At 46.6% G+C, this 27451-nt stretch overlaps 3 protein-coding genes and 1 long non-coding RNA gene across 4 annotated transcripts; 2 read left to right on the forward strand and 2 right to left on the reverse strand.

The window, feature by feature from the left end:
• Nucleotides 1-9060: 9060 nt before the first annotated feature.
• LOC136511551 (GTP diphosphokinase CRSH1, chloroplastic-like) lies at nucleotides 9061-14161 on the forward strand. Its single transcript, XM_066505598.1, is given in 6 exon segments — nucleotides 9061-9472; nucleotides 10008-10894; nucleotides 10896-10926; nucleotides 11129-11407; nucleotides 11517-12854; nucleotides 12983-14161. Coding segments are annotated over 5 exon segments (1479 nt in total). The 5' UTR covers nucleotides 9061-9328; the 3' UTR covers nucleotides 11655-12854; nucleotides 12983-14161.
• A 144-nt stretch (nucleotides 14162-14305) lies between these two features.
• Nucleotides 14306-16374, reverse strand: LOC136511552 (peroxidase 5-like). Its single transcript, XM_066505599.1, has 3 exons — nucleotides 15901-16374; nucleotides 15079-15528; nucleotides 14306-14970 (listed from the first exon to the last, which is right to left on the reverse strand). The coding sequence occupies exons 1-3, from the start codon at nucleotides 16105-16107 to the stop codon at nucleotides 14560-14562; spliced, it is 1068 nt and encodes a 355-aa protein (XP_066361696.1). The 5' UTR covers nucleotides 16108-16374; the 3' UTR covers nucleotides 14306-14559.
• Nucleotides 16136-16812, forward strand: LOC136511553 (uncharacterized). The gene is made up of 2 exons (XR_010772756.1): nucleotides 16136-16276; nucleotides 16368-16812. It is a non-coding gene; the product is annotated as an uncharacterized lncRNA (long non-coding RNA).
• Nucleotides 16813-23583: 6771 nt separating this feature from the next.
• Nucleotides 23584-24138, reverse strand: LOC136510536 (vegetative cell wall protein gp1-like). Its single transcript, XM_066504952.1, has one exon. The coding sequence runs from the start codon at nucleotides 24136-24138 to the stop codon at nucleotides 23584-23586; it is 555 nt and encodes a 184-aa protein (XP_066361049.1).
• Nucleotides 24139-27451: the final 3313 nt, after the last annotated feature.

Below are 27451 nucleotides of genomic sequence, written 5' to 3' on the forward strand. Positions count from 1 at the left end.
ATAGCCACATATTCATGAAGGCTTTCAACTCTTTGTCAGAGATGGTGCCAGATGCATTCATGTAGTTCTGGATGTATTTGACCCATCCACATCCAGAGCTAACGGCTCTTTGATTACTTTTGCTTTTGTACTTATAAGGGTATACTGGTAGTGACACGTTCAAGCCAGTCATCATGAACACGTCGGCTAGAGTGATGGTCATCATACCATGGCCGAAGATGAAGGCATTAATGGTGTCAGACCAAAAATGGGAAGCTGCTATCAAAAGGGAATCGTTTCTGGGTGTTTCTGCTAAGGATAATTCCAGACAATGACTGATGTCTTGACTTTCCTAGTGGCTGCTGCTTTTCTCTAGCATTCTCCTGTACCAATTCCGCCATCCAGCGATTGGGGGAAATGGCCAATTCTTGAATGTGTTTGGCCATCGGTTTGGCAAGGTGATCCCAGATTTGAAAGGGATTCTTTGGGTTTCCTTCTCGATAATTTCAAAAGGGTCAGGATTTCCCATTGGGCCGAGGAAATAGGAATCGGGGTTGGCAGCATAGGGGATTAAAATCTGATTCTTGTATTCCTTTAAAGGGTGATTGAAATCAAAGAGGAATAAGCCAAAAGAAGAATGGGAAGATCAAGTGGAAATTGCCGAATATAGGTGAAGTTTACCTCTGGAATTTCATCCTGGGTCGCCATTGAAGATTCGAAGTGGGTCCGAGGTTGCGCTGAAAGCTTGAATTTTTTTTGGACAACGACTGCGGTGTTGAACGGTGCTGACCTAGGAGGAAGAAGGAGCTTGTGGTCAATTTCAGAATAAAACAACTTTTATCCCGAAATTGAGGGGGCATGTGTTAACACTGGATTTTGGTCGACTCTGGAGGATGACAGGTGGACCCGCATGCGGGAAGAAGGATATTCGGCAAACAAAATGAGCGGTCGGCTAAATGCTTGTGCAGTCGGTTACTTCAGAAGGTGGTGACTCCATTCGAGAAAGCAGAAGATGGCAGGCAAAGCCGATCGAAAAGATGAAAGTTGTAATAATAAAGGACTCTGAGAGTTTAGGGCAAGGAATCGTAGTTTCTAAGTTTGTTTAAGAGTTCCTTTGTAAATCATAGTCTTTTAGGACTCGTGTTTTGTCTAGGGTATAAATATTGACCCTCGACCATTGTAATAGGTGTTCACAACCAAATCAATACAACCGGCCCCGTGCCAACTTTCGAGTCCTTTTGTCGTGTCGTCGAGTTCTTCGAGAGGAGTCATCGATCCGTCGACCTCCGTAAGTTCCGACAACCTTGTTATCATGTTTAGTATCATGCGGTGGATTTAGACGTGATGCAAGTAGTCTTGTTTGTTTTCAATGGTCGTGCGGCGGATCTTTGCTTGACAATCAAGAAGTCTTTGCTTATGCTTTGTTTATGAGTAGATACCGTACGGCAGGCGTTTGCTCAATATGCTTAGTGAAAGCAGGACAGTTATCGGCTCTATTAGATACGGTAAAATCTAAATAGATTCATTAAGTTATCCTGTGTTGCATGTTTTAAATATTTTATATATTTGTAACACACTTCTGCCCAATCTAGATTGATATTGTTCGGCCCTCTCTTATGGTTTTATTCGCGCTTCAATGATCATTGCTTTTTCATATTACCTTTGCAAATAGATAACATGCTCATAATGGCTGAATTATTTTAATCTAGATTGTCACATGTCGTGGGTTCATGCATGTTAATTACGTTTAAGCTTTAACAAAACTAGGTGTCGTGCGGCAGATGCAGGTTTTAGATTAGTTTAATCGTGTTTATTTGCATGTTCCTTCTTCATGGACCCCAACTCGGCTGGACTGCTGAGCTTGGTTATGCATTAACTCATAATTAATTTCACTTGTTCAAACATGTCTTCCCATGCACATGCATTTGGCAATCAGATCTTTACGTGTGTTCATCTTACGATTAGCTGAATGGTTTATAAACTTGTTGGCAGACAGCTTCCTATAGCTGTATGTCGTTGTAAGTGGCTTCAGGGCCGTATATATGGAACTGTCTGGTCTCACCCGACATGTTCTGGTTTGGCATTTAACTGTTTTATCCCTTGTTAGTTTTTTCAGGTCAAACTGACTGGCACGTTTTTGGATCACGAAGCACCCGGGGACCCGATTGAAGCCACGCTTTCCGGCTTGCTGTGTGTGAGGCACAGTGTGTCACATTTTGTGTCAACAGATACTCTCTGAGAGCTTCTGCTTCTCAACTCGAAGAACTAGACAAGACACCCAAGAACAAGTCAGCGAAAAAAGAAGTCAAAATACAAGAAGAAACAGGCAGAACCCGCAGCACCTTTGCATTCGTTCTTCACAGACTCCACCGCAGCATCTCTCTGCTTCTCCGTCTCCACAACCCGAGCACGAAGGGTCTTCTCCTCCTTTTGGTGCATTTGACGCTCTGTCTCCAACTCAGCCCGGAGAAGGTCGAGATCGGCTTTCAGAGCGTCCACCTCAGAAGACAACTTTCTCTCATTCTCAGATGAGAAAAAGAAGCCAGAATGATCACGAGAGAAAGACTGAGCAAAGAGAAGCAAAGAGAGACAAGACGTAAGGACAGAAGAAAAACAAGCACGCACAAAAGGAGTGGCAGTAAAACCTACCTAGAGCTTTTCACCAAAAGAAGTCGTGAGGGTCGACAAGCTCCCCCAAGCTGTGGTCAGCTCCGATAACCGATGGGTGGCATCGAACTATTGCACCACGTCACCGGAAAGGGAGGGACCGCCGGAAGCAAGAGAAGGGGAAGGAGAGGCCAGCTAGGGCAAAGAAGGAGCGACCAAAGCAACCTCTAGGGAAGCCAGAGCCAAACCCTCAGAAGGACCCGGCACGACGGCCATAGTCACCTCTGGAGCAGCCAAGTCTGCAACTTCGCCAGATAGCTCCGAAGCCCCCGCAGCAACTTCATCAACAGAATGTTGTGAGTCATGAGGCTCAAAACTCGTTGGCACGGCGGGAGGCAGAGAAGAAGTCGATGAAGAAATGAGAGAAGACGAAACACTGAAAAGTGATAAAAGGAAGCACCGATAAGAACCAAAAGAAGGGAGATAGAAGCCAAAAAGATAAAGCTAGAATCTACTCACCCAACCACTTTCTTCTTCACGAAGCCAAAAGAAGGCCTCGCAGGGGGAACCACGACGGCGAAAACGTCTCCGCCACTCGGCGACGAGAGCGGGATAGCTGACAACGGAGCCACGGAAGAAGCCGGGGCTGGAGCCATGGAAGAACTCCGCACTGGAGGAACGGTAGAGCTCGATACCAAGGCTACCAAAGAACTCGACATCGGAGCTTCAGAAGAAGTCAGCATGGGAGCCTCGGAAGAACTCACACCTGACCTCCGATTACTTCAAAAAGTTCAAGACTAAAAGTCAAGACAAAGAGGAGAAATTCAATGCAATAGGAATATGAAAAACAACTCACCGCCGCATGATGAGGGGTACTTCATCATCCTCTTCTTCCTCAGCCAAGGAAACCAGAGCACCTGCTGAAAAGAGGATAAAAAGTACTCGGTTCAAGAGAGAAACAGGAAAATAAAGGAACAAAGAGTATTAAATGTGCTCACCTAAGAGCATGCTAGCAACAACTGGAGTACCTGAGGGAGTACTTGGTTTGCGAGGCTTCTTGGAGATAGGCAGGCCAGATGAAGACCCATCCGTTCGCCCCCTCTTCGGGACACTGCGAGGACCGCGAGGGACTAGATGAGGAACATATTCTTCATATACATCAACAAATTCGGAAGAAACCCCAGGAAGGGTGGTAGAGGTTTGGGACTTACTAATTGCAGAAGTTCCAGCAAGTTTATCCCCAGTCTCCGCCACGGCGGGGAGAGCATCAAGAGGGATCGGGTCGACAAAGTTCCGCCCAAGCTCCTGCAAAAAAAGGATCAAACACCGAGACAAAGAAAAGCTAAGCAAGAACGGATGCAGCAAGAGTACATAAAGTACTCGAACAAAAAGATAGACAACTTATAGCTGGGGGCGGGTTGTTGGCTGAGAACTCGGAGACAGCAGGAGGAATGATGCTCACTCCTTTCAGCATCTTCTGGAGACGCTCAAGTACCTCCTCACCGGTCAGCTCAAGAGCTGGGACCATGCGTGAAGGATCCTTGGCCCCAGAATACTCGAAGCCAAGATGCTCCCGCTCTTTCAAAGGCTAAACCCGGTGACGAAGAAAGCTCGAAACAATACCGAAGCCGGTCAAACCCTGCTGTTTCAGCATGCTAATCCTATCAAGGAGTGGCTGGATCACTTGAATCTCAGCAGGTGACTCAAGCTTCTTGTCCCATCGGTCATTCACCACAAGACCAGATCCAGAGTGGACGACGAGGGAAGGGATCAAATTGGCAGCGTAAAACCACTCGGCACGCCAATCTTTTACAGAATTGACCAGGTCATAGTAAAAAAACTTAATCTTGAGACCCTGGCGAAACTGAATCCCGCAACCGCTGGTTTCTTCACGGCGGGGTTGAGGTTTCAGACGAAAGAAAAAGCGAAAAAGAGATAGAGAAGGAGGGATTCCAAGGAAAGCTTCACAAAGATGAACGAAAATAGAAAGATGGAGAATGGCATTGGGGGTTAGATGGTTCAGACTAACCCCGAAATAACCAAGAAACTGATGAAGGAAGGCGGAAGGAGGAAGGCAAAGTCCGGCGCGGACAAAGGAAACGAAGAGGACAATCTCACCAGGACCCAGAGCTAGAACCCGATGCTCACCCAGAACTCTCCATTCAGCGATGACTTTGCTTTGGATCAAGCCGTCGCTAATGAGCTTGTGCAGCTGGTCTTCGCTTGTTGTTGGAGCCGGCCAAACCTTCTGAGTAGCCCTCATGGCCACGAACTCCTGGTTTTCGATCAAAGAAAGGGATGACTCCTCGTCCACAAAGGTCACCTGAGACTTGCTTGCGGTTTTCTTCTTTCCCATGAACTAGCGGAAGCAAAAAGGCACTGGGGAAGATGAAGCTAGGACGGTGGTGCTCGGGTGACGGCGACGATGACGGCGGCAGATTTCTGAAAGCTAGGGTTTAAAGGCAAGAGCTGGGCAGCAAAGGAAAGGAAGATAAAAGGTCTTTAAATAGATTTTTCAGTGATAAAAACGACCCACGAGGCCCGTTAAAACACCATGTGAGAACGCAACGGTCCATTTACCGACGCAGCTAAAACAATGGAGGGCACAAATCCACACAACGGTACAAACCAATGGGCAGATTTTAGACTTATCCGTCCAACACCATGGCAGGGTTATCAGATCGCTACAAGAACAACCCGTCAAACCAAAAAGAAAGAAAGAAGAAAGAAAGGGCTACCTCACAAGGAACAAAAGAACCCGGTTATTTAAGAAAGAACTCAGTAATCTCATGAACGACAGGGATCACAGCAGAAAAGTAAAAGACAAGATTCGTTACATTACAAGCGACTTCAAAAATAGAAGATTACAAATCTTACAAGACTACAACGACGACGACACATCAAGACTCTTCTCTTCATCCGACTTCTTTTCTAAAGAGAAGAACTCGGAGAAAGCACGGGGCTGCGGGATACATAGCCCCAGAATTTTTTGAAGACAAGAATCTAGACCCTCCAACTTTTGCAAGCACCCACCCAAAAAGAACCCGGACATAAGCTTAAGCTCAGAGGCTGCATGCCGCGAAACTACTCGGATGATGGTTTAATCCAAGACTAAAGGGCCACTTCGGAAAGATACCGCAAAACTACTCGGATGATGACATAATCTAAGTCTCGGGGACTACTTCAGAACACAAATTTTCAAACAACATAAAGGTTCAAGACCCTCCAACTTTCTGTTCTAAATAGCAAGAGGCTTGGGGGCTACACTCAGTGAGTGCACTTTTTCTTCGAAAAAGCGCACGTCACCAAAAGACTTCCTCAACACAGACCACTTCAAGACATTACGACAAAAAGAACCCAGAACGAGCCATATTCGAGTTCTTTTTGATAAAGCTTCAACGAACAATCAGAGCAACTTCAAGACAAGATCCTCCAGCTCCTTGTTCCAAATAGCAAGAGGCCCGGGGGCTACAACCAGATGGATGTACTTTTTCTTTAAAAAGCACTCACCACTCGAAGATCCCAAAAAGCGCTACAAGGTTTCACTCCAGAAAGCACTCGGATGACATTTTGTTCCTACTCAACAAGACTTGAAGGAGCAAAGCGAGACTTTCAGAGCTCAACCATGAAGTGCTCGGGGGCTTGTCGATGCGGGACCCACAGGATACCCCGCAAGGGAGAGAGAAGATCTAGTCCAACTAGGATTCTTTCCATGTAATCTTAGTAGTAGAACTATTAAGTAATCCTACTAGGAAATCTCATTACAAACCGACTAGGACTCTAGCCTCCTGACTATATAAAGGAGGGCAGGGCTCCTGAGAGGGAGGGACGACAATTGTACAATACAACATATCACGATCAATCCAACGCAAAGGCTAACGCCGACTAGACGTAAGGTTATTACTCGATCTATGATCGAGGGCCTGAACCAGGATAAATTGACTGTCTCTTGTGTTAACCATCAAGTCCAGCATACGCCGAAGCCTGAACATACTGCCCTGGGTACCCCCGTGGCAGGCTATCGGTGGTGAAACATCGACACTCCCCTGCCTCGACATGTGGCCATGACTGTCTCCCTGGTCAGCGACGGTGCCCTTACCCACCCTAGCGTCGCCCCTTCCCTACCCCGGCGTCCTTCCTCACCGCCTCACCGGGAGCCCTCAACGCTCGTAGATCTGGCGGCTCTCTTCGGCGAGATCCATGGAGCATGAACGAGATCCTTGGAGGTGGCACGACGGTGTTGCAGGGGAGTCAGCGGCGCTCCCCCACCTGGGCGAGATGCCCTCTCCACCCCCGGCGGCACCCTCTCTTACCTCAGCGACCGTGCTTTCCCCACCCGGTGGCCATGGCGCTACTCGTGCCAGGCTCTCTCTCCCCCCTATGTTGCATATGTATGTTTCAAGTGTTTTAGGCGTTTCAGATGTATGTTGCATTTGTTTTATATGGATGTTGCAAAAGTAGATCGGGGGATGTTGCACATGTTGCATATGTTGCAATTGTTTCAGAGGCATGTTGCAAGCGTATGTTTCGAGTGTTTCAGATATTTCAGAGGTATGTTTCATCTGTGTTTTTTCGTAATATGTTGCAAGTGTGTTTATCTAGATGTTGTATTTGTTTCACACATACGTTGCATGTGTTTTATTTGGATGTTTGCGTATGATTGCAACGGTTTTTAAGTGTGTTTCAGAAGAATGTTTCAAGTGTTTCAACTGCCTTCAGACGTAATGTTGCAACTATTGTATTTGGATGTTTCAAAAGTACATCGGGTGTTGCATCTCTCCTCCCCACCTTCTGCTGCATCGTCTCTCCCGGCACTGGCAGGGCATCCATACGACGCCGCTACCAGGTCCTTCTGAATCGGAGGCGCCGTGCGTCCTTCCCCTCTTATCGCTTGGGCGGCGCGGGCCCCACGTGTAGCGCGAAACAGAGTGTAGCGCGTGGGCGTCCGAACATGGGTGTTCGTCCGGACGTCCGGGCGCTAGCACTTCTGAAGAAATAATGACGCCAATGTTCCGCCCCAAACCGACCGTCATGCGTTAGTCGATCTCACCATGGCTTCGGAAGCACATTGGACCCATTTATCAGTAACATGGCTTGGACCCATTTATCAGTGACATGGTAACCGAGACTCGACGAGGACGCCTGGCCTGGCCAAAACCTCTTTTCTCTGTTGTGGTGTCGGCACTCGGCACTGCCGAACCTCCAATTCAAACGTCACTTATTGTAATTTGTAAGGTCCTGCCTTCCGGGTAAAGATCAGAGTTTTTTTAGCAAAATTAAATTTGCTGCTTCTAACTTGCGCATATATTTTAGGTTAGGTCAGGCTGTGGGTTGTTGAAGGATTACTTTAGCGATGTCCATTTGATGTGGAACGATCTTGTTCTCCCCCCCCCCCCACCCCCACTGCCTCTGAGTTCCTGGTTTTACATAAGTGGGGATTTTTGGCAGTTTTTTTATCTGTATTTAATTTGAGTTTTGTCTACTACAAGGGAACACTAGCTACATTTGTTTGTCTAGTACTCTCTCTGTCCCAAAAAGATCGTATTTGTTCAGGTTTAAAACTAGAACAACAGTTTTTTTGGGACAGGTGGAGTACCCTTTATAAAAAATAATAAAATTATTTGGTTTAAAACCTAGACAAACACGATCTTTTTGGGACGGAGAGAGTACTAGACAAACAAATGTAACTAGTGTTCCCTTGTAGTAGACAAAACTCAAATTAAATGCAGATAAAAAAAACTTTGCCACATATGTAAAACCAGGAACTCAGGTTAGGGAAGGGGAGAACAAGATCGTTCCACATCAAATGTACATCGCTACAGTATTTTCACCATCCCACGGCCTGACCTAACCTAAAATATATTCGCAAGTTAGAAGCAGCAAATTTAATTTTGCTCAAAAAAAAACTCTAATCTTTGCTCGGAAGGCGAGACCTTACAAATTACAATACAACAGAGAGAAAAGAGGTTTTGACCAGGCTTCCTCGTCGAGTCTCGGTTGCCATGTCACTGATAAATGGGTCTAATGTGGTTCCGAAGCCATGGTGAGATCGACTAAGCCATGACGGTGAGCTTGGGGCAGAACATCGGCGTCATTATTTCTTCCTTATAAACCCACTAATCTATGCCATGAATTTCGTTAAAGAGATTATCTTAGAGCTAGCAGCTGGCTCGTACTATGAGGGTGCTCTTATAGTTCAGTATACATGGTAACCCAACCAAGTCAACAAAATTAACAAAGTTCCAGCCAATCAACACAATCTATGATTAAATCTTTAAAATTTAACCAAATTTCATGCTTCAAAAATCAGGTAGCCACAAAAACTTCAGTCAGTTGCCTTTTCAATTGCTTTTTCTCCTGCAGTCCTGCTCTTCCAACTGGAGGTCAGGAATCCACCAGCTTGGAGGGAAATGCTTACGTGGCGAAGCCCAAGCCAATTGGCACCTCTCCCTCTCCGGATTCCAAATAAACAACCACCCCACGTTACCGCCACGTAACAACTCCCCCAATCCGTCGGCCGGCATGGCGACCGCCACTGCCGCCACCGTCCCCGCCGGCGGCCGCCCGTACCGCCGCGCCCGCCCTCGCGGCGGCCCACCGCGCCTGCATCGCCTGCGATTCCCGGCCGCAGCGGCGGCCGCTGCCGCTTCCGTCGTCGTCCACGCTGCCGCCGCTGCCAGCAGACGGAGGCGGGCGGCTGGTGGCGGAGCTGGTGTGCGCGTTCAACGAGCTCACGGAGCGGATGGGGGAGGACCTGGCGACGTCCTCCTCGTCGCGCCTGCTCTTCCGCGCGCTGAAGCTGGCGCTCCTCGCCCTCCGCAATGTGGACGGCGGCCGGGCACTCGCGCGAGCGCTCGCCGTCGGCGCCACCCTCGCTGACCTCCAGGTAACGTGTCGTACCCGAGTGCCACCTCCTCCGTTACATTTTTGGCGCAAAAGCTCGTCTCGTTGGAGTTCGGAGTACAGGGTTGGGTTTGTTGGTCTCTTGGCTCCAGTTCTTCTTGTATTGTGTCAAACTTGGATATTGGAACAAGAATATAGCTTATCTAACAAACGAGTGTTAGCTTAATTTTCAAAGTTTGGTGTAGTGTATAGGTATATTTCATTCTGAGATGATTCATCGGTAGGATTTAGGAATTATGATCGTTCCAACAAGCCATCAACATATACATTATCCATCTCTTAAGAGTGAAACCTTTCTGATGGGTGCATACATTAGCTTGTTGACTAACACATGTTTCCTTAATGTTATGCTACAGATTACTCTGCTCACTTAACAAAGTTAATATACTTACATTTCCAACTGAAATAAGGGACCTCTCTTGAACCAGAACTTATATTTCCCGTGTTTCGTAAATTGCACATTTCCCCCATCAAGCTCTCAAATCTTACCAGGCTTTTGAATTGAATGCTGCAAACAGATGGATGCTGAAGTCATATCAGCCGGCATACTAAGAGAAGCATTAGATGCAGGAGCTGTAAGCATGAGGGATGTAAAAACTCAGATTGGGACCAGCACAGCTCATTTGCTTCATGACAGCTTAAGGATTAAGCATGCTCCTTTGAAGCTTGACGTATTGGATGATGAAAGTGCTAGCGCATTGAGAAGGTTTATTCTTTCATACTATGACATCAGGGCAGTGATATTGGAGATTGCACTAAAGCTTGATATGATGAGACACTTTGATTACCTCCCTAAGTATCTGCAGCAGATAAAATCTCTTGAAGTCATGAAGATATATGCCCCACTTGCACATGCTGTTGGAGCAGGTAATCTATCACTGGAATTAGAGGATCTTTCATTTCGTTACTTGTTTCCTCATTCATATGACCATGTTGATCAGTGGTTGAGAAGCCAAGAAACTGATTGCAAGGCCATAATAAATTTGTATAAGGAGCAGTTGCTTCAAGCACTGCAGGCTGGTAATGAGTTACAGAGGATTGTACAAGACATTTCAATTCAAGGGAGGTACAAAAGCCGTTTCAGTACTATGAAGAAGCTAGTAAAAGATGGGCGAAAACCAGAAGAAGTTAAAGACATACTAGGTTTACGGGTAATCTTGGAGCCTCGATGTGATGACAATTCATCTGATTGGGGCCCTAGGGCATGTCACAGGACACATGAAATTATTCAAGCTATGTGGAAGGAAGTCCCGGGTAGAACAAAAGATTATATAACTCACCCAAAAAGAAACGGTTACCAGAGCTTGCATGTGGCCATCGATGTCAGTGAACCTGGGAAGGTGAGGCCACTAATGGAGATACAGATACGCACCAAGGAGATGCATAGGTTTGCTGTTGGTGGAGAGGTACAAAGGTGGTCTTACTGATCCCGAAGAGGTAAAAAACTAGCCTAGTTCTAGTTCTGCTCCTTCTATTACATTACACTCAATTCTTGGATTTAGCAAGTTTTGAAAGTTAGATTTTGACATAAACAAGTGTTTTTCGATGACAAGTTGACACCAGAAATGGAAAACTATGTACTAAACTGAATGATGTATGGGTATTGCTTAGAACCACCATTCCTTGTTATGTTATCCAGGCTAAAAGGCTCAAGACTATTATGTTGGCTGCAGCGGAGTTAGCAGCTCTGCGCCTACGAGACCTACCAGGCAGTGATCGAAAAGCTGGGAACTGCAAGAACCCGGCTTTCTGTCAGCTTGACAAAAATGGGGATGGGAGAATCAGCATCGAGGAGCTCACTGAAGTGATGGAGGATCTAGGTGCTCGAGGCAAAGACGCAACAGAGCTCATGCATCTCCTTGACGCAAACAGTGACGGCTCCTTGAGCTCTGACGAATTCGAGTCGTTCCAGAGACAGGTAGTTTTAAGTTACATACGGGCATTTATCATTTTGGTACATAATTGTGAAACTGGCCTTGAGGGCGGAAGTGAGATTTTGATATCCTGTACATGTCTTTGTTTATCAGATTGAAATGATGAGAAACTTGGAGGACGATGATGATCACTACAGGAAGATCTTGAAGGAGAAGCTGCACACGATCGACAGTGCAGGTCTCATCCATGTCTATCGCAAGGAGCTCAGTGACAAGCTGCTTGTGGGCTGACCTGGAACTCAACACAACCTACCAAACCGTACAGCCATCTTACTGTAGTTTTGCATGTATACCACACCGAGAAGTGACCCCAGCACTGATTTGTAAATAGTCGTCAAATTTACGTGGTATCGTATATGATTGACAAAAAGGAGGGGCTCCAATGCAATACTCGCTGAATGTGGATGGTGTTGTATATGATTCAGGAAAGGGTGGGCTGTAATACTCGCTGAATGTGGATGGTGCTGTATATGATTCAGAAAAAGGAGGTGATTCTGAATTCAAGGGTTCTATAGAAGAAAAACGTTGTTTAATTATCCAGGAAAACAGCAGAAAACTTATTTAATTCAAAATCCTATATATATTAAAAGGAGGCAAATTTGCTTTTTTTTAGTGGAAGGAGGCAAATTTGCTAGCTTGTACGGGCTTTGCACACATATTTCAGCCCACTTAGACGGCGGTACGTACAACCACCCGTCCAATCGGCCCAAGTTTGTTTTGGACGCGGCCCTCTGTCAGTCACAGGGTGTTTTGGTAATCCGGGCTTCCGGCGACCTGCCTTCCCACAACCACAAGCGCAACCGCGCGGCCGGTGGCGCGCTGCCGCTGCTGCTCTGCTCCACCGTATAACGGTGAGGATCACGCTATCACGGCGAGCTAGCGACTTCGAGTGAGGCTAATGCGGTCACTGGGCGCAGCAGCGCCAGAACGGCCGAGTGGGGAAAGCTTCACACCGTCACGCGATCGAGGTGCTCGACGAAATGGCCACTTGGCGAGGCTCACCCAAGGGGTGAGGCGTCCCACGGGCCGTTCAGCAGACAGCAGCCATTCTCATCCTTGGGCTCAGCGGAGAGGTCCCTTCAGGATGCCAGAGGTGCCCCAGGCTGTTGATGCGCAAGAGCCAAAGAGCAGAGGATATGGTAAGGTAAGAGGTCTCTATTCCTGCTCCAATGTCGTAGCTTTCAGGAGCTTGATGGGTGATATGTCTCTTTGCAGGAAGGTCAGTGAGAACCGAGAAGATGCCGATGGAAAATTTCCTTCCAGAACACTGTGACACATGTACCTGTGTTCCATGTCAATGCGACAATGTCCTCCGCAGAATATGCAGGCAGCCGGACACGGATACTGAAATGAAAATTTATGCCAAGTGGAAGAGCTCGTGCAAGACTCGGTTTTTTATGCCCATCACCACCTATCTGCAGGAAGCTTCATGTAATCCACTCTCTATATGCATCCTCTGAAAAAACAACACTTTCTTTTTGACAAACCATCTGTTAAACGAATTGATTTGTATTCTTTTAAAAAAAATGACTTGTTCCTCTGGATGTTACTCTCGGCAGGTTATTTCTGAAGGAGCCAGCTAGAATGCACTGTTAAGCACTGTTGGTGTGGCGACTAATGGTAAATTTGCACTACAGCTGTTGAAATGGCATACTTTAGCTCACATTTGTACTTCATGTCGAGCTATTCTTGGCTTCTCTTTCAAAATTGATGGGTTTCATATCAAAATACCATAACAACTATGCAGAAAATCAGGGGTCAGATAGAGATGGAATACAAAGAGATCATATGTTAATATTAGACAAGCGTGTGCACACACACGCACCCAAGTAAAACCCCCATCTTCAGGAAACTGGTTCAAACATGTTTAGCAAGGGGTTGGCACCGCATCTTTCAACACCTTTGAGAGCAAAAGTTGGTTGTTAATACGGCAACGGAACGTCATGCTTATAATTTCGTAACCTTTTCGTATCAGAATTGTCAGTATTGACTTCATTTTTTTCCTTTGATAATGACAATGCTTAGCAAACTGGAAAGCTCTATGAATAATGATGTTGTGAAAAAGCAGAAGGGGATAGCTATAGCAGCTTACAGTGATGACAAGTTTTCTTCACTTATAGTTGCTGTTCCACGTTGTGAACAAATTAAAAACACAATGACTTTCTAACCGTTGTCTGACATGGCACTGAGTTGCACTAATACAGTACAAGCATCAAGGGTTTTAAGTCGTATTTTCCTTTATGATGGAAAGTGTATTTTCCTACTATGGAGATTTTTAAATTTCACAGCATTTCATAACTTTGTTGATGGAAAGTGCTAATGGGGCACAAGTTTCACCCTGAAACTTGTGTGAAAATTGAGGTTTCATCTTGTTGAACTATAAAGTTCTCTTCTGCAAGAGAGCAACTACAGAGCCCAAGTACATATTGACGGTTATTAAACACAATAACATTTATGATTTGCAATATGGATTAAACATTGTTTTAAATAGTTGGATTCAATGATAGTCACTCTCAGTTGCAATGTTAGAGCACTTACAGACAAACTGGGTCAAATGGATTTGACAAGTTGGTGTGTACATATCACCCTTTGATTGGGCAACCATCCAGCATGCTGTAAATGCATGATAGCCATGTTTGTCGCCTCTTTTTTTTCGCATATACTTTTAGGATAAGGATGGTATATGCTGTGCAGATTTTCTTGGTCTTAGGTTGGATTGGTAACTGATGAAGGTCCCACGAATTGACTATGAGGGCGCTGGTCCCTGGCTTGCTACCGACAATTTGCAAGGACTTTGTAGAACCATTTGCCAACAATTAGTTTGGTCAAAACACATGTTTAATTAACTTTTTGCATCACTAATAATCAGATGGTCATACATGTTTGCCACGAAAAAAGTGTTTGGCACAGTTTTATTTCATCCTCACAATCAAACGCCACAGTCAAATGAACACCGCGTGATGTACAACAGAGTGTGATCACCTCCTTTTTCTTCAGTTTTCTAGGTTATTGTGCTATCTGTCACCCTGTTCATGTAGCAAGCAAGTTATACAGCTAATTTGTTCATTACTTATTGCAATACCACATCCCACACCACCAAACACACTGCACACACATGTACTGACAACTGGTATGGTTAGCTTGCAGCCACTCCAGTGAATCCTGAAGAACCTGATTGACTGGCGAGAACATCGGTGGCACTAGCAGGGTTGATGACCCTGCAGTTTCGCCTGATCTCGCCCCGTGTCCCGGTGAGCACCTCGATCTTCCCCATCTTGACCATGGACTTGGCAAACTTGCTCTTCCATTTCGCCTCGCTGCGCACGAAGGAGTCGACCAGCGCCTTCATGGTTGCGTTGGTCAGCAGCGCAGCATCCGACTCAAAGAGGCCGAGGTTGTTGGTCAGACCAACGTAGTACTTGTTGTCAAACTTTTCCGGCGTGATGAGGTCCATGAACGTCGTCGTGTTCGGGAAGAACCGGCTGCTGTTGGACGGGCAGATGCTCTTGAGGAGAAACGCGTAGGCTTTGCTCAGCGCCGGATCAATCTGTAGTAGGCCATATCAGTGGATAACCAGGTGAGAACTAACTATTCCGCAAGCTTGAGGAGCAGCCTAGTTTTTAGTTTTTAGAGAGGGAAGTGTTACTCTTATTACCCCGTCAGCTGAGCCACTGAAGTTGTAGAGCCGGTCGCCCGGGTTGCCAAGTCCGGCGAAGCTGCTGCAGTGCGAGACGCCGAGGGTGTGTGCGCCGGACAGGATGACCATGTCCTCAAGGGTGAGGTTCTTCTTGGCGAAGTTGTCTACCAGTTGGGTGGCGTTGAAGAAGGGCGGGGGCAGGTCGCCCGTTTCGTTGGCAAGGGAGATCCTGCCATCGCGGCGTCCAGCTGGGACCTGGTAGGCGAGGCCACCGGTGAGCACGACGCTGTCCCTCGCCGCGAAGGCGAGGATGTCGGCGCAGGAGACCACCCCGGGGCACTGCGCCTCCAGGGACGCCTTGGCGCTGTCCACCACGTTGAAGAACCTGAGGCTCGGGTTGTTGGCGATCGCGTCCTTCTCTGCCGTCAGGTTCCCCACCGTGTCGATCAGTACCGAGCCGTCGCAGCCCTGCAAGCGTCACTCAGGTCAGATATATATTAGATGTCGTGTTTTAGAATGAGTAGATTTGAACAACCTCCAAAACTTGTATTCCTCGTATACGACTTGAGAAAAGTTATGGCATGCAAATCATATATATATCTACATACCTATAAGTCGTGGAAAAGGTTCCTATACTGTCATCTTTTCAAGAACTTCTTTAGAGGATTTTTGTACTTTTTTATAAAAAAACATTCTAAAGTTTATGTAGAAAGAGAAATATGCAAAACAAGATGGACCGGGCGTTATATTATACAACATGCTGAACAGTATCTTATATATATAAGTACGCTGCACACCATACTACATCGTTGTATTAACGTATTATACACATGTGCTTACTCTGACGAAGCAGTCATGGAAGTGCATGCGGATGAGTGCGGGAGCAACGCCGGAGTTGTTGGTGAACGCGGCGGCCACGGTCTGCTGCACGATGGTCTCGGCCGAGGGGCACGTCTGGTGGTAGAAGCCGACGTCGAGGCGGGCTCTGACCGAGAGCAGCGCCGCGAGGAGCGTGGCAAAGAACAGGCAGCAGCGCTTAGTCGTCATGGCTACTGCAGGGGGCTCGTGCTGTTACTGCAGGGGGCTCGTGCTGTTGCTGGGCGTCGCACAAGGGGGGTTTTATAGCGCGCTGGGACACAAATTCTTGCCGACCTCTGGAAAATGGAAGGGCAGTTTTGTCACAGTGGAAGGCACTCTGAATCTTCTCCGAAAATAGGTGAGTTCTTTTCTTTTACATACACTGTATTGGCTCTCATTATCTCTCTTTTGTTTTTTTTGGTAAGGCACTCCATTGGTATTAAGTGCAGAGTACACGAATCAGATGGACCAGATCCCAGTTTACGCTCCTAACAGGGACCGATTGTGATGTTTGTGAATGAGCACAAGAAAAAGGCAGGAGAGGCTCTACGTACGGACAGCAGACTTTCGCCCTGTTCATTTGGACTTGTTTGGCTGATAAGCTATGGCTGAAAGTACTGTTGGCTGATTTGGTGTGAGAGAAAAATACTGTTCGTTGCCTGAAAAAGTACGGCTTATAAGTCAAACAAGCCCAAACAAACAGGACGTTTACCTGTGAAGCTAATGTATGTGTTGTCAGATTCGAGCTCTACTGTTTCTTGTAGATGGTAGCCTGGTAGGCAGGCAGGCGCCGCAAAAAGATGGTTACACACTTACTGATACACTTGACCTGTGTTTCTTTAAGGAAAACAGGCTCTTATATATAATTAAACAGAAAATCGTTATTCTCTTGCTTGTCGTCTAGTATGTCAGTGTGTTAATCCTGTGTTCTTTTTTGGGTTCATTTTGTGAGTAAGTATTGATCACTTGATTGGCCAGTTACCCTTTATTTGGGTCTGTAGTCCGTTAAACATCCCTGTTATCCAATTTGGTGGTTGTTGAGCCTTTAAGAGATATATGCATGTTCCCTGGATTGACCGAAAACATGTGAAAAACATATGTGTTTCAGGCTCTCAAAGTGGCCAGAGTCGTCGTCAGAAGCCGTCACATGAGGGAAGCCATAAAAATACGTTCGAGTTCTGGCTTGTGAAAGAAGATGATTGTAGATTTTTATTTTACTTTATTGCTTTAATTTACTTTTGTTATTTTTTGCTTGTGCCCAATAAACTTAATTAGATGAGTTTTAAACATGTGAAAGGGGCAAGCAGGCAAGATCCATTTCCCATTATGGGCCATACTTACATATATATAGATTATATAAGCATAATATCGTGCTTTTGGATACTTACATCTACATCTCATAGGATGTATCTAGAGTTAATGAGTTTGACAACAAAATATATGTGTATTATCTAATTCCAAAATTAAAGTCCGAGCCAGGTATGTACGTAGTATGTTTATGTTTTTGCACATTAACTATTATACCAACAATCTCAATCAAAGTGAGGCTCTGTCTGCCTTCAAAAAAAAGTGAGGCTCTGTCAAATCAAGTTTTGCTTTCTGCAATCTTCAGACAAGGAAGTACGGGTAATGATTCTGGCATGTATGGAGACGTGGAGAACGAATACAGATGCTTTGGTTTTCTGCAATATCTCTGTCAAATCAATTACACTTGCAAGTGGAAAACCAAAGCATATATCTATTCCTTTGGAGAACGAATAGATAATCACCAACGTGCTGGAAGACCAGAAACATTGAACAAGTGTGACCGAAAACAGTGACATCCACCAAACATGCATGGAATAAAGGAAATTAGATATTGAATAGTATTGGCAGCTACAAAAGTACTAGTAGAAAGTTCATCATATGCAAGTGGGAAGGAGCAGCCTCTACTAGTAGCATTTAATATGAGGAAATTTAGTTAGTGCTAGGAGCCTTTCAAAGCGTTGACTCTACTATGTTGGCCAACATCACGTACCGATGCAGGATACGCGTACTGCGAAATACCGTGACAAGCAATTTTTTCAACTTTTTTAAATAAAAAAAGACAAACAAGGATACATCAAGGTTTGATGTCATGTGACCATCCATTTTCAAACACATGGGCCATTCTTCCAACTCAGGGTGTGTTTAGTTTGCGAAATGAAAATTTTTGGATGTCACATCGGATGTTTCGGGGATGTCGGAAGGGGTTTTCGGATACTAATAAAAAAAACTAATTACATAGCTCGCCTGAAAACTACGAGACGAATTTATTAAGCCTAATTGATCCATCATTAGCGCATGGTAGTTACTGTAGCACTTATGGCTAATCATGGACTAATTAGTCTTAAAACATTCGTCTCGCGATTTCCAACCAAACTGTACAATTAGTTTTTTCGTCTATATTTAATACTCCATGCATGTACCGCAAGATTCGATGTGATAGTTTTGGGTGAAATTTTTTGGAAACTAAACCAGGCCTCAGCTGATGAATCATGCATGTGCCCCATTGACTGATTCCGGAGGTTGCATTGCATCTGCTTGCCTTCTTGGTGATATGTCCTCTTACAGCAGCCTGACACCATCAGTGCCTGTCTGTCCAGTAGTTGCTCCATCAGTGCCAAGTTGCCTCAGCTCCTGGGCCATGCTAAGACCGGATACCACACTTGACACTTGCCCAACCATATTGGTTAGTCTGAAAAGGAAGAAAAGGATGAACATCCATCACCTATTGATTTGGATGTGGATCCTGTGTCAGATGAAGAGAGCCAAGTGCTGAGAAAGAAAAGGACGAAATTATAAACAAAGGGATTAGAGAGGACAAGGCATCGGGTAGTAGTAGTAACCTAAGTACGGCTGAGAAAAAAAAAACGTGGGGAACAACAAGCTGCTGTTGTTGCTAATTTGAGCACTAAAATTTCATCTCCAAAAATGCCCATAGGGTGCTGTCTGCTGTTGCAGCCATCTGGTTTACAAAGCATGGAGATCATTGGGTTGCTACTCCTATGATTCAGCACTACAGGAGGCAAGCAAAGACACTTGTACAGCAAGCAATTAATAACTACACCTGATGAAGGGTCGGCCGATTTGTTAGCTGGCTCGACAGTTGTAGTTAGCGATTCAGGAAAATGACAGGTCCTTCCTTTTGCCGTTTGAACCCACGCGGGAGGTACTGGAAGACTTTTCAAAGGGCTAAGTATAGGTACCGGGAAAGAGTTGGGGGTTGAAGTGGAGTTGCCACGACGATTTCTGGTAAGTCGATTGCGGAGGAACTGAGAGGGAGAAGGCCGGGCTTCCCAGATTGTGCAAATTAGCCATTCCACTTCGGGGCCGTGTGCACATAGCATGGAGGTGATGCCTTATGCCGTGGCGTCAATTCTAGCTTGTGATGCGGGAGCTTCTAGCTGTTCGCTTTCAAATTGGCACTTTGAGGGCGGAGCGTGAATTAAGTAAAGGCTTATTTGTCAAATAATATCCAGTCCTGAATGTTTCATTTTTATTAACCAAAACCAACATTTCTCATACTTGCGACTAAGACCTCGAATGTTTGGAAAAGACGATGTCGACAAAGCGGAGTTTTTTAATGAAATAAAAGACATTTGCAAGTGTTGGCTTACACCCGGGGAATTGTCAGTAAATAAGGTGCCAGGAGGTTGTGCAAGCACTAGAAATGACGAGCATGGAGAGGTCAATCTTGGTAGTCAGGTCTGGTAGAGCAATCTAAAATTATCATATAATGTTATGATTTCGGTATTGATCAAAAGGTGCTGGGACCTTAGAGGATACATTAGTGCCATGTTCTATTGCGGAACGGCCGTATCCTGGTAACCTAGCCCCCGCAAGAGCTCTACCTAATCGTCGACATAATGGGTAGAAGGCAGGCTGCCAGGTCAGTTGATGGAACGTTCCCGTTCGCGTGCATCCAACAGGAATTGAACCCGCAACCCACCCGCTCTCAATACAGCAAGTGACTCTCTCTCACAAGACAGAGAAAGATTACCGATTCATCCAATTTGATCAGAAGTGAGTTCATTGTTGACTCGAAACATCGGTCGTTTGCATATTTGACACTGGACCCACATTCATAGACACAGATGAACCCACTTGTCATCCACCCGAGTGCCATCATAATCAAGGAGTCAATCTTTCGAGTGTCATTTTTGCAATTTTTTTCGAAATTAAGAACAAAAATGCCAAACAGTTGAACATGGATTGTCCCTCACCAAAAACTTGTACACTAGCAACCCTGATATGCCTACTTGCGCAAATAAAAGGAGTGTCGGCAGGAGACCAGAACATGTTGGAATCTGCCTCAAAGCTGAAGGCGTGCAACGGTCTTGAAGAGGCCTCGGACGAAGGCATATATCCTATTTTATCGTTAAATTATTCATTTGATGATTTCACTATGATTACAAACACTAGTAATGTTGGTGTTTTTTTTTTGGCCTCTTCGACAAATAGCATTTTTTTTAAACGAATCAAGCAGGAGAGGCTGCTGACTATATTAAAAAGAAGATGAGCCTAGACAAGGCAACAACCAACAACAGCAACATGACAACACGAAAAAAAACAACTCGGGCCGGTCGGGTTGGGACATCAACACGCGCTGAACTCAAACTCAAAGAGAAAAACAACTCTAGGCGATTGGATTGGGACATCGACACGACCTCAACACAGCCGCACACCGCATCGCCTCCAAACCATAGCTGTTCGCCACAACGCATCGCCGTCCCCCGGCCAACGAAGGCATCAAGACAAAACGCCATCGTCACCGCTCGCACCGTCATTGCCGACGAAGTCCCACACCGAGGTAGCCCGCTGCGAAGCAAAGCTAGTCGCCGCAGGCCAGCCATGTAGCCTTCCCACAATCAAATCCGCTTGCACCGCCTCTCAAGACGTTGTCCCACGCCGGACTAGCCACTGCCAAGCAGGGCTAGCTACCATAGTCCGCTGCAAGCTACCAACTCAAGCGTGAGCAGCTACCTCTGGCGCTCACCAAGCGAACTACGACCATCGAGATCCATGAGCGAACCCTGTCGCTTCTAGCAACCAAGCTGCCTCAACAAAGTTGAAGTGTCACACGCCAACTCCAACGACCATCAGAGCGCCTCCTTGCACCAGAATGATCGCCGCTGAGCGGGACCACCCGCCGTCACTCCACGCAGGTCACCTTGGCAAACAAATCTGTTAGCCACCCCCTCCCACGTCGGCCTCCTCGCCATCTTCGTGGTCGCAATGGCGCACGGTCCCACCGGACCGTCGCCCTCCATTGGCAAACAGATGTGAAGCCCTCCATTTGCTGCGTCAACGCACTCGTCATGGCTGCCTTCCATCACCGTGGACACCGAAACTCGAATCCTCAGCTAGGCCTCCACCTTCCCCTCACTACGGTTCCGGCCACCGCCACAAGCACGCCGTGCAAGGGGAGAAGGCCTTTCGATAGACGCTTCCAAGGAAGTAAACGGCGCCCGAAGGCGTCGCCATCATCATCCCAAAGAATGGTCAAAGCTTTCGCCATGGCCCCTCATCCCAAGCATGACAGTGGCCGGCTCAAACTTGCTGCAACCTTCCCTGCCGAACCCGACAACATGGTCGTCTGCCCCAGGTCGTAGGTAGCATCGCAGGATGCCTTCACTGTCGTTGTCGATGAACTTCGAGAGGCTGGTGTGGCCTGCTCAACGGTCGCCCACCTTGCCACCATGGTGCTGCAGACGCGAAAAACCGGGCAGGCCGTCGCCGTCCACGCCACCACGGCGCCAACGCTGCACAACCAGCGCAGCCGCCCACACCACCACGACGATTGACTGCGCCTGGCCACCACCTTCGCTTCCCCCGCACTACCGCCTCCACGCTCTCTACACTGACGTCGGTGCCAGCCGCGTTCCTGAAACCACCGTCGGCCTCCGTCTCCATCGATGGCGCCCCATGCCGCTGCCACCTCAGGAGCACCAGATCTGGCCCCAGGAAGGCCGGATCCGGCGGCTAGGGCACCGGATCTACTGCCTGGAGCCGCCGCCGCCGTCGCTGCCCCTGTCGAAGTCGTCTCCGTAGCGGCAAGGGGGAAGGGACAGGAGAGAGAGCTAGCGGCGGGGCTTGGGTGGCCGCCGCCCGAGTCACTTGTGCGGGGCGACGCGGGGGCCCTCATGGTGGTTCCACAGAGATTTGATCGATAGTTCTCGGCAAATAGCATTAGCTCTTCTGTTATTTTTTTTGAAGAGTGTAGAGCGATCTAGACAATTAGCTCAATTAGATTTGTGGGGCGTTGGCATTCATACCCCCACTTTTAGGGTTTATATGGTGATTTTGTCCTCATTTTTTTAGTTTTGTGTTTTTGCCTGCCCCTGTTCATTCAAATTAAAGGTAGACTTTGCCCCTATTCTACCATGTGAATTCTGAGAAAAAAGGACAATTTTGCTCTGGCGGATTTTCCCTCGCTTTTATTGCTTCTTTGTGATTTTACCTCTATTTTGAATTCAAAAGGTTTAGACATTACTTTTGTAGATTTTTTTCAAATATTTTGGCAACAAAAATTAACGCAATTTACTGCCTACATTTTAAATCTGCATACGCACGTACGTGCATGACCATGGCTCACGGTAAGAATCAGATGCAGGAGAATCGCAAGTAGACATGCATGCATATATATATTATATAATATACATATACGCATACGCGCCAAGGCATATCCGGATATATATCCTAGTGGCTAGGTTTGGCGGCATCGATGCTAATTGGCGATTGCAAAGTCTGAAACGGCCGGCTCATGGACCACAAAACCCATGGAATGCCCATGCAATGCATCTCTGGATGCCAAATTTGAAAGCGAAAATGAGTCGGCTCGCAGCAGTTCCCAATTGTACTTCCCAACAACAGGAAAGAATCATGCGGCAACTTGTTGGTGGAGCTACACTGAAGATGAGTAGTAGTAGATGACGAGGCTGCTCTTGGACCACTGCGCGAGGTCCCTGATGAGAAGATGAGAACCCCTCTTGGACCATCTTTTTACACGGTCTTAATTTGTTTTTCTATATTTTTTTGGTTTAATCCTAGGTCACCTGACACCGGTACAGAACCGAAGCTTTAAATTAGAATCGCAAGGATAAATTCACAAAGTCATGGAGGTAAAAATCACAATTGCACTCTAGGGCAACGTATCAGGTGCAAACCAACCAACTCGTGCAAACTTGAAAACTACCAATCAGGATTGCACCATATATCCTATGGGTATAAACTATGTGGAGGAAATGATTTTTTGTGGCATGTTAATGGGTATAAACTTACTCACTTCTAATACAAGGAAAAGGAAGAAGGTGAGTATTTGTCAAATTTAATTACGGAATAACGTTGATAGTTTTCAATGGCTATTAGTTTCGGTATATGGTGATGCACCGGAGGAACACAAAGGAGACTTTCTTGACTAATGTAGCTGGCTTACGTGCTGAGGTCATGTTTGGTTGAGCTGTGACTTTTGGAAAAGCTGTTGTAGGCTGTGACTTTTGAAAAAGCTGCTGTGAGATATGAGCTGTGAGCGAAGCCAAAAGCTGTTTGGTTGAACAGTTGTAGCTTTCTGAAAAGCGCCTCTCACTCACGAGCAGACCCCACACGTCATAGACAACAAGCATCTTCTTCTTCCTCTCCCACGTCCTAGAAGAGGCCACCGCCGGCCTGGGAATGCACTAGCTGGAGGGTGTCGCCGCCAGCAACCATGCTAGCTGGAGGGGCCTGCTGCACCTCGGAGCTCGGAGCTGGGGAAGCCGAAGACGAACCGCCAACTCGGAGCTGCGCTGCCATCAGATCTAAGGAGGAGTTGGGCGGCTGGAGAGGGAAGGGTCGCGGGGGAGGGAGGGGCCACGGGGGTCGTGGGGGAGGGAGGAGTTGCGGCCAGGCCATGCCCGCCACCGCGGCAGGGGCTAGGGCCGCGCCTTGCTGCGGGAAGCCAGAGAGGGAGGGTACGGAAGGGGTTGCCGGAGCATGGGAGGTGTCGCGGAGTCGTCGGAGCGCCACCAGTCCGGAGAGGGAGGGTCCACAGGGGGTCTTCGGAGAGGGAGAGGCCGTGCGGGGGGGCGCCGGAGAGGGAGAGGCCGCGTCATGACCAACGCCGGGGCAGGGGGGCTTGAGCCGCGCCTCGCCGCGGGAAGCTGGATCTGCAGGGGGCCGCCGGAGAGGGAGAGGCAGCGGAGGTCGCCGGAGCGCTGCCATCGGCCGAAGAGGGAGCCGCGTTGGCCTGGGAAGGCGAAGGAGCGCCGGCGGCGGCCAAGAGGATAGCACGAGGGAGCGATGCCGCGGTCGTGGTTTCTCATGTCATCGAAGAAAGAGACGGATAAAAACGAACCGGTACCAACATAATCAGTGGCAGGTGGATAATTTTTTTTTTTTTTTTTTTTTACCCAAAAGCAGCCAGAGAGGAAGGTGCTTTCAATTTTGTACTAAACAAAAGCAGCTTTTGATGGCTTTTAAACCTTTTGGTTGAGCTTTTGTCTTTTGTAGGCAAAAGCCATGGCCAAAAGCCTTACGTGGTAACTTAAATATTATAAAGAGCCCACACGGAAAGAATAACTCAAATTACAATGATAGCTGGCCTTAGGTCGATAGAATTTTAGTCTAAACAAACTAGGTTTTGAAGTTCAATCGCGCTTAGCTAGAGATATTTCTCATCACACGTCCATAAAGTGGATCTCCCCTTCCATTTGTGTTGGGGTGTCCACTTAGAGATGATTTTTTTATATGGTTAAGGAGGTGTGGATAAGTGTGCCCCTAAGAATGATTTTAAGATTAAAACTAAACGCCTTCGCCAGTACTAAATATATATCAGTGGTGCCTACAATAAAGAGTTTTCATGACGGACCAAAAACTTGCATGAGATAAGATTTCTTCATCAATTGTGGACGCACAAGGAAAAACATCCAGCTTTCTATTGGTCGGAATTGGCCAGCTGGGTCGAGAAAACAGCTTCTACGGGTCAAACATGGCGAATTTGCAGTAAAAAAATTTATTTACAAGTGGAAACACACGGGCGTCTGCGTGTTCCGTCCAGATGTTCCCGGGCCTGCGCAAGGCCCTCTGCTTAACCTTCGGTACGACACGATTTCTTAAAAAAAAAATACAACGACATTTCCTTTCTTCAGTGCCGCACGCATGTGACCGTCGCGGGCGCATCTACCGCGCCGCTCACCCACCACTGGACTTCTCCAACGCGGCGGCCTTCCCGTCCTGACGCCGCACGCCCACTTTACCTTGCTGCTGCCGCATGCCCATCCCGTCCCAACTCGCTCCCGCCCGTCACGCTCACCCATCCCGCTCCGCTCACTCCCACTCGTCGCATGGGCTACCCACCCGCCTGAGCCAAGCCCAGTGCTGCTAGAGATGGTGGTGGCAGTAGTGCTCGTGCACCGCCCGCTCCGACCCCGACGGCTAGAATCGCCCGGTCCCAGCCTCGCACATGTTGCAAGCGCATATTTTAAGTGTTTCAGATGTTTCGTAGGTATGTTTCAAGTGTTTAATGCGGATGTTGCAAACGTAGATCGAGATGTTGCATATGTTGCAATGGTTGCATACGTATGTTGCAAGTGTCTGTTCCCAATGTTTTATCTATTTTTTTTAGATGTATGTTGCAAATGTATTTATCTGGACGTTGCATATGTTTTACACATATGTCGCAAGTGTTTTATCTGGAGGTTGTATATGTTTGCAATTGGTTTTTAAGTGTTTTTGTAAGTGTTTCAGATGCATGTTTCGAATATTTCAGTTGTTTCATATGTTGTAAGTATTTTATCTAAATATTTTAAAAGTAGATCAGGAGTATTGTGCATGTTGCAACTGGACTTTGGACACAAATGTCATGCACGACCAAAACTGGAATTCCACTAAATTTCAGGTGGGTGGTCTCACTTCAACGTGGGAGCATACGAGTGTTACAACCACCGGCCCAATCATTGAAAGAAAACAACCATCGGCTCAACTGGCCTAAGGTGCTGTTTAGTTCCTAGAATTTTGTAAAATTTTTCAAGATTTTCCGTCACATTAAATTTTTAGACGTATGCATGAAGCATTAAATATAAATAAAAAATAAAACTAATTACACAGTTTAGACGAAATTCACGAGACGAATCTTTTAAGCCTAATTAGACTATGATTGGACACTAATGGTCAAATAACAACGAAAGTGCTACAGTACTATTTCGTCAAAAATTTCGCCAACTAAACCATGCCCAAATCTGTTTGTACGGGATGCGGCGTTCCGGGCTTCTGGCTGTGGCGGCTGCTCAACTGCCCGTTCCGTTCGACGGCGCGTTGCTTCTCCACCGGCGGAGATGGAGAGAGGGGGAGTGCGCGACGCGAGGGTTTGTGAGGAACACGGCGTGAAGGTGACCTAGCGAGCAACGTCGAGTGCGTCCAACGCGCTCTCTTGGCTTGGCGCAGTGCCATCGCGGCCGAGCGGGAAAGCCGCACGCGTGGTGGTCGACGAAATGGCTAGGGTCACAGGTCACTGAAGAGGGCTTCCTGCGAGCGGCTGCTACTGTTAGGCCAAACTGTGCAATCTGGGGAAGGTTTCAGGTTTGTCGAGTCCGGAACGGTGCAGACCTGCTGTCCATTATTCAGGTTCAGCCATCTTGGGAAGAGCTAGGCGTTTTTGCAGGAAGGTCAGTGAGAAAATGCCCTGGAAATTTCCCTTCCAGAATACTGTAACAGATGTACCCTTGTTTCATGTTAATGTTATGTTACATGCACTTTTAAAAAATATATGCAGGTATGGAGTGTCCATTCTTATTGTGCTGTCATGCCCTGACGCCCAGCTCCGAGAGAGTAGAAGTAGCTTCATGTAATCCTTGATCCATGTCATCTTTTGTGCAATTACTCTCTATATGCATGCTCGGTTAAAAAAAAATTACTGGAAAAATTTCAAGTTGAATTGTTTCTCTGGATGTTCCTGTCAGCAGGTTATTTGTGAAGGAGCCAGCTAGAATGCACTGTTATTAAGCAGTAAGCACTATTGTGCTGTGGTGGTTAATGTCAAATTTATACTGCAACTGTTCAAACGGTATGCTTTCACCTTACATATGTATATGTACTTTGGGTCGAGCTATCGTTATTTTTTCTTTCAGAATTCAAGGGCCAAGGGTTTCATATTACCATAATAACTATATATGTAAAAAAACAGGGGTTGAGAAATGAGAATAGGTGGAAATGGAATATAGAAAGATCATTTGTTACTGTTATGCACAACCAAATAAATCTCATCTTCAGGAAACTGTAGCTCAAAAGTCAAAAGTGTCTGGATCGAGAGGGGGTTGCACCTCAATATTTTTCCCATCTTCAATATGTTGCTTGTAACTTAGGAAACAAAATCATGCATATATTCTGCATGTATTGATACCTGTGCAGGAAGTTAGGAAGGTATGGTGATATAGGGCAAGGTCGCAAGGAACAGAAATGAAAATGAAAAACAACCCTTCTAGTCACAAGAAAAATACAGGTTCAATGTTATGAGTCACATTTCTAGACTCAACTAGCT

This window comes from Miscanthus floridulus, chromosome 16, assembly GCF_019320115.1.
Source record: "Miscanthus floridulus cultivar M001 chromosome 16, ASM1932011v1, whole genome shotgun sequence".
Classification (NCBI taxonomy): Eukaryota; Viridiplantae; Streptophyta; class Magnoliopsida; order Poales; family Poaceae; genus Miscanthus; species Miscanthus floridulus.

Coding starts and splice junctions, on each gene's coding strand:
- LOC136511552 (XM_066505599.1), bottom strand. CDS start 16,107: ATGACGACTAAGCGCTGCTGCCTGTTCTTTGCCACGCTCCTCGCGGCG. Junction 15,529..15,900: donor TCCATGACTGCTTCGTCAGA/GTAAGCACATGT, acceptor TGACGCTTGCAG/GGCTGCGACGGCTCGGTACT. Junction 14,971..15,078: donor TCAGTGGCTCAGCTGACGGG/GTAATAAGAGTA, acceptor GGCCTACTACAG/ATTGATCCGGCGCTGAGCAA.
- LOC136510536 (XM_066504952.1), bottom strand. CDS start 24,138: ATGGCAGCGCTCCGGCGACCTCCGCTGCCTCTCCCTCTCCGGCGGCCC.